Source organism: Antechinus flavipes, chromosome 2 (genome assembly GCF_016432865.1).
Source record: "Antechinus flavipes isolate AdamAnt ecotype Samford, QLD, Australia chromosome 2, AdamAnt_v2, whole genome shotgun sequence".
NCBI lineage: Eukaryota > Metazoa > Chordata > Mammalia > Dasyuromorphia > Dasyuridae > Antechinus > Antechinus flavipes.
Window position 1 is genome coordinate 16,212,044 of NC_067399.1, and position 5,860 is coordinate 16,217,903.

Here is a 5,860-nt window from a genome sequence, read left to right on the forward strand (position 1 = left end):
CTGGGAAGCTTAAAGGGAGAAGGGAAGCACCAACATGGGGGTATGAGGGCAATATGACTGGTCTAGTGACTTTATCAAAATGAAGGGCCCAGTGATAACTCACCAAAGTGAAAATGGGGCTTCAGAGGCAAAGAACAACAATAATATCATCATATGGATTTGTTTATTATCATCTTTAGATGCTCTTTATATCATGTCTCCAGTCAATTTTTCCATATTGATATCACAACTGCCCTTTACAAGCTTTCCTTCCTTATTTGTTTTTCCTTCTGAAATCAACACATTTGCTTTCCCACTCTTTGCCTTTGCATAGGCTGTCTCCTAGGTCCACAGTATACTACACCTTTACTTCCTCTCCTTAGAAACCTTCATCTTTTTCGAGACTCAGTTTCCCTCTACTAAGAATTCTTTCTTTATCCTTTGAATCATTAGTACTGCTCACATGATCACACATATGCTTGAAGAGTTGTGGATTTGGAGTCAACATGAACTTGAAGCCCATTTACCCATCCATTTCCTGTACAACCACAGGCAAGTGACTTAATATCAGTCAGTTTCCTCTTCTATAAGATGAGGACATTGGATTAGATGACTTCTGAGATCCCTTTCAACTGTGTCTATTATCCCATGATCTTATTTTGTTTCTCTTGAGTTTAATGTAAGCTGCTTGAGGGAAGGGGACTGTTTTAGCTTAGATCTCTGTATCCCCAGTGCCTGACACTTAGTAAACGTTCATCATGTCGGCAGAATCGATGGGATTGGATACAACTACATTAACCTAGGTTGGATTGGATATTGATTGATCTGATTTTAAAAGGTACTTCATCCCATCTTTCCTCCATGATATCTCTGCTATCAGGACTTGTGATGATGTGACACAAGATAACAAGAAATAGCTCTGACTTGGAGTAAGTTATACCTTCCAGTGGCTTGGGAGAAAGAAGAATGAGTGATGCCGAAGGCAGAATTATTGACTTAGCAGCCACTTCCCCGAAGCCCGATTTATGAATCACTCCCTCTATTTGATAAAGGATTAGAACAAATTCCTCATCTGGAGAACTGGGACTCACCTAGAATCAATAGATTTTTAAGTAGATTGTGCTGGTTGTTGTTTTTAATTCTAAACCCTAGGAGACTTAAAGGACTAAGTCTTCTTGGATAGTTTCAAGAACAAGTCCCCTTCTCCATCATTCTGCTTATGATTTATTGTTTTTCATTATTCTGTCAGATAAGTTGTTTTTTTTTTTAACTGGAAATTCTATGATTTTCTCAGTAATATTTACAAAGGAGGTTTCATGAAAGGAATAGAGGACCTGGTGATTGTTAGGGTCCTGTGATGCTACCATGAGAATACTGGTGGAAAAAAAATCCTTCCCAACTGGAAGTAACCCTCTGAATTTATTAATAATAATAACTAACATTTTCTGATCCTTATCAACTAGGGAAACTGAGGCTGAAAGAAGTTAGGAGATTTGTCCAAGGTCATACAGCTAGTAACTGTCTGAGGAAAAGATTCAAACTCAGGGCTCTCTGATTGCAAGCATTGCACTCTGTCTTTCCCATCCTTAGTTTATAGAGCAGTTTTTTTTTTCATAGCTATCATCTGAAGTAGGTAGTTCAGTTATTGTCATATCCATTTGTCAGGAAAAAGAAAAGAAAGAGCAGAGAGCCAAAATTCTGACCTACCAAAAAACTTTCCCTATTGCTTAAAAAAAAATCCACTCTACCACGTATATCTTTCTACTCTCTCTAGCCAACTTTTACAGCCTGATTTCATAATATTCCCCATAAACTCTGTGTTCCACTAAATTGGCTTCCATGGTCCCTTATCCAACTCTGGACTGACATAAACTTTTTTTTCCCAAGAGGTACTGTCTCCTCATGTCTCCCTGGTCATCAAATGCCACCTCCCATTGGAAACTTTGCCTGATTTCAACAGTTAGCTCTGATTTGCTCCCTTTATTTCTTTGAAACATACTTAACTTGTCTATTAGGCAATAGAAAATAATTACCTTAAAGGAATTTATTGTTTGTTTGTTCTATCTATGTCCCCAGTGGCTGGCACAGGACCTGCCCCACGGCATGTCAACAACAAGCACCCATTAAGTCCATAGTATGTACTATGTTCTGCAAGAGCGTGACAAATATTTATTGATTAATCTGCGTAGCTTCGAACCTGGAATATCCAGTTCTTAAGAGCCATTTGTTCTAATCTCTTTGCTTTGTAAATGAGGAAACTGAGACCTAGAGACAATGACTACTTCCATAAGGTCAGAGAATCATTTCAAGAGATAAAAGGGACCTCAAGACCATCTGGAACAGTATTCTCATTGTACTGATAAAAAATCTGAGGTTCAATAGCATCTTCCAAAATCTCGTGGGTACCATTATTGTCACGGGGCTTCATATCCAATACACGTAACTCCAAAGCCACTGCCCTTTTTTCAGACAACTTCTATCACTTCAGAACATTAATGATAATACTCACGTCTATGAAATCTTAAGACTTTAAAGGGTTTTCCTCCCAACAATCCCTGTGAAATAATGTGAGCCTAAGGTCCAACCAGTATTGAGGCTTGAAGAAGAAAACTACCTTTCTGAGGTCACAGAGTTAATAAATGATTGAACAAGGATTCAAATTCAGGGTCCCCTTGGTCTCTTTTCCCATTGTTCTAGACATGAACCATCATTGCTATAGGCTACATATCATGGAATCCCTGATCATTTCTCAAAGATAGAGAAATTCTCATCTCCCACATAGCATTTGGGAAGCATATGGGAAGAAAAACTAACTTTTCATTCTTACACAAGTGGAATAACCAACTCCAAAATTAGAGGAAATAATGTGGGGACACTGCTGAACTTAGAGAGAAGGGGGGAAAGAGAGACAAAGACAGACAGATACACAGAATCAGAGAGACAGAGACAGAGAGAGACACAGACAGAGACAGACAGGGAGACAGACACACACAGAAATACAGTGACAGAGAGACAGAGACAGGGAGACAGACATACATTGAGAGGCAGAGACAGACAGACAGAGACAGACAGGGACCTAGAGAAAGAAAGAGAGACATTCAGAGATAAACAGAGGCAGAGAAAGGCAGAGAGACAAAAATAGAAACAGAGACAGAGACAAAAACAGAGATAGAGAAGCAGAAACAGAGACAGAAAGAGAGGGGGAAAAGAGAGAGAGATAATGTGTGCGTGTGTGTGTGTGCGTGAGAGAGAGAGAGAGAGAGAGAGAGAGGAATTAATAAACATATAAATGAGAAACATAAACAAGTAGATAAATGAATGAATGAATAACTCACTAAATAAATAAATAGATGGACAAAGACATAGATGAGAAAATAAATAAATGGATTAATAGATTAGTCAACTATTATGAAAACCACAGTGATTTTTATTGGATTTTCCTACTGATAACACAAATAACCAAATACTCCAGAAGAATTATAGTGGAGAACAAATCTCAGGATGAGAATCTCAGTTGCAGAAATGAAAAGCTCAACATTTTTAGAAAAATACGAATTGATTTACTTGGATAGAGTTTTGGTGGGGAGCAGGAGAAGCTAATGTAATTCCTTCTCTGTAATGAGTTCAAATGTTGGAGTTCTTGTTCTTCTCACAACACAGCCGGTTTGACCTCCCCAGGAGCTGAGGGCGCCTGTCTCTGGGCCCCGTAGAGTCTATGGGCTTGGTTCAGTGTATTGTTCCTTTGGCATGATGGAGATCTGCTAAATCCGTGAGGGGCAGGTCCCACTCCCTTTCTTACTCTCTTCCCAGAAGCTAGGAGCGATTTAAGAGTGTATTCTGGATGTCTTCCAGGACTTGACGGTAAAGCTCATCTCTGGATTTCAGTCCATCGATATGCACTACATCCACACCATTGTTGTCCATCTCCTGCCTGTATTTCTGGTACATGGGCCAAATATGGCCATCAAAGAGACCCGGAGGGTCAGGAACTTTATAGTTGCGGGTACTTCTTCTTCTCTTGCATTCCTCATATGGAACAGTCAAAAAGTAACGGCGACTGTACAAATCCAGCAAGGGCTTGTAACTATAGATCAAGAAGCCTTCCAGGATGAGGATGTGGGTATCATCGGAGTTGGATTCCTGGGAGTTCTGTTGGATGTTGATTCCATGGGTGCGGGCAAACTTCATGGGGTTGTTTAGCCATTCCAGGACTGTGTTCAACATGGCCTCCATGTCCAAAGATTCCAGCACGTCCCATTGCTTAAAGCCGTCTTCCCCGACTTCTATTTGATCTTGTGGCTTGTAAAAGTCATCCTGGTGGATCACACAGCAGTTTGGTAAGGTTTTGATGAGTCTATTGGTCAGTGTAGTTTTTCCTCCGTTGGTCATGCCGCCAATGCCAATGATGTACTTCATCTTCTGTTCCCTCTGTGGGTGGGGAGTGGTGGTGGAGACGGGCTGGGACGGCGCCAGGGGAAGGGGAGTGGGAGGCGACCCTAATTTCTGGGTTGAAGGGTCTTTTCCACTGGAATCAGGATCGTAGCTTTTCCACTGAAATCCACTGAGGGGTCTGTTAGCCCCACGTTGGGCACCAAATGTTACAAGTTCAAATGCTGGAGTTCTTGTTCTTCTCACAACACAGCCGGTTTAGCTTAGGGCCCTCCAAATATTTCCAAATCCTTCTCTTGGAGCTCAGCTAGCTTTCTGGTGAGTCTTTCAGACCAGCTTGGTCTCAGTGGGGGGCGTGCAGGAGCCCAGCCACCTACCACAGTGGTGTGAGATGAAGATGAATCTGGTTGTCCACTGAACTCTCACTCGTAGCTTTATCCTCTGAAAATTCTTCGTCTGCCACCAGAGTCGCTCCTCTCTAGTCCAGCTGAACTCTCTTCTGCGACCAGCCAGCCAAGAGGAAAAAATGTATTCTGTCTTAGATCCCTCATTGCTGGCCTTTTATCTGACTCTTCTGAGAGAATGGGATTATGGGTTTTCTCCCATAGTGCTCTCTGGCCCAAAGAGCTTTAAAGGAGGTGTGAACTCCCTTGGAGTTAGAAAGTTTACTTTGTGAAGCTGGCATACTTGTGAACTCCAATGAGTAAAGGTGTGAACTCAAGCCTTGTATTAATTAGTTCTACTTAGCACCTTGTTTCAGGTTCTGGCCAAAATCTTCTTGTAAGATTAGATCCACTCTAATTAGTTAGCAGTTAGTAAGGATTCCAACACTTCTCAAATTGGGTTGTCAAACAATTAATGGGTCCTGGGTGATGGTTGTAAAATTAGTGCAAATTGTCCCTCACAAATAGGGCTAAAAGCTTTTTCTTCTTAAAATCATTTCTCCATATTTTGATCAAATATATCCATATATGCACATTTAGAAATACACATACAGATAAATAAAATGTCATTTTGATTTTTTAAAATAATTCATAGAAAATTACCCAAGGAGCACAAAATAATGTTTAAGCAAACAGCTTGCACTATCAGGGCTTATTTTATTGGTTGCCATGGACATCATTAATGGTTGACGACTGGGGGCTGCTAAAGTAGAATTGGACCTGGGATTTTAAGCCAGTCCATAAAATCTTAGACATACATCAGACATTGATCTCAGAAGCCAGCTAGTTCAGCTTAGGGAACTGAGACCTAGTTACCTAAATTAGGTAACTTGATCAAAGTCTCATAGGTAGTATCAGAGGGGATATTTGAACCCACTTTGTTTGAAGCCCTGTTACTGCAAAACTGTTGTTTTAGTAATATCTCAGGAGTTGTTCATCTTTTTTTTTTTTTAATATCATGGTCCCCTTTGGTTGTCTGATGAAGTCTAGGGAATCATGTTTTTCAGTCCTTAAAATGAAATCCATAGGTTTACAAAGGAAACCAATCA

At 40.5% G+C, this 5,860-nt stretch overlaps 1 protein-coding gene across 1 annotated transcript; it reads right to left on the reverse strand.

Annotated features, from left to right (window-relative positions):
• Nucleotides 1–3,486: 3,486 nt before the first annotated feature.
• On the reverse strand, nucleotides 3,487–4,557 carry LOC127552328 (nicotinamide riboside kinase 2-like). The gene has a single exon (XM_051982891.1). It carries the CDS (start codon nucleotides 4,393–4,395, stop codon nucleotides 3,793–3,795), a length of 603 nt encoding a protein of 200 aa, XP_051838851.1. The 5' UTR covers nucleotides 4,396–4,557; the 3' UTR covers nucleotides 3,487–3,792.
• Between the last annotated feature and the right edge of the window lie 1,303 nt (nucleotides 4,558–5,860).

Excerpts from the sequence above, each read along its gene's own strand:
- LOC127552328 (XM_051982891.1), bottom strand. The coding sequence starts at position 4,395 with ATGAAGTACATCATTGGCATTGGCGGCATGACCAACGGAGGAAAAACT.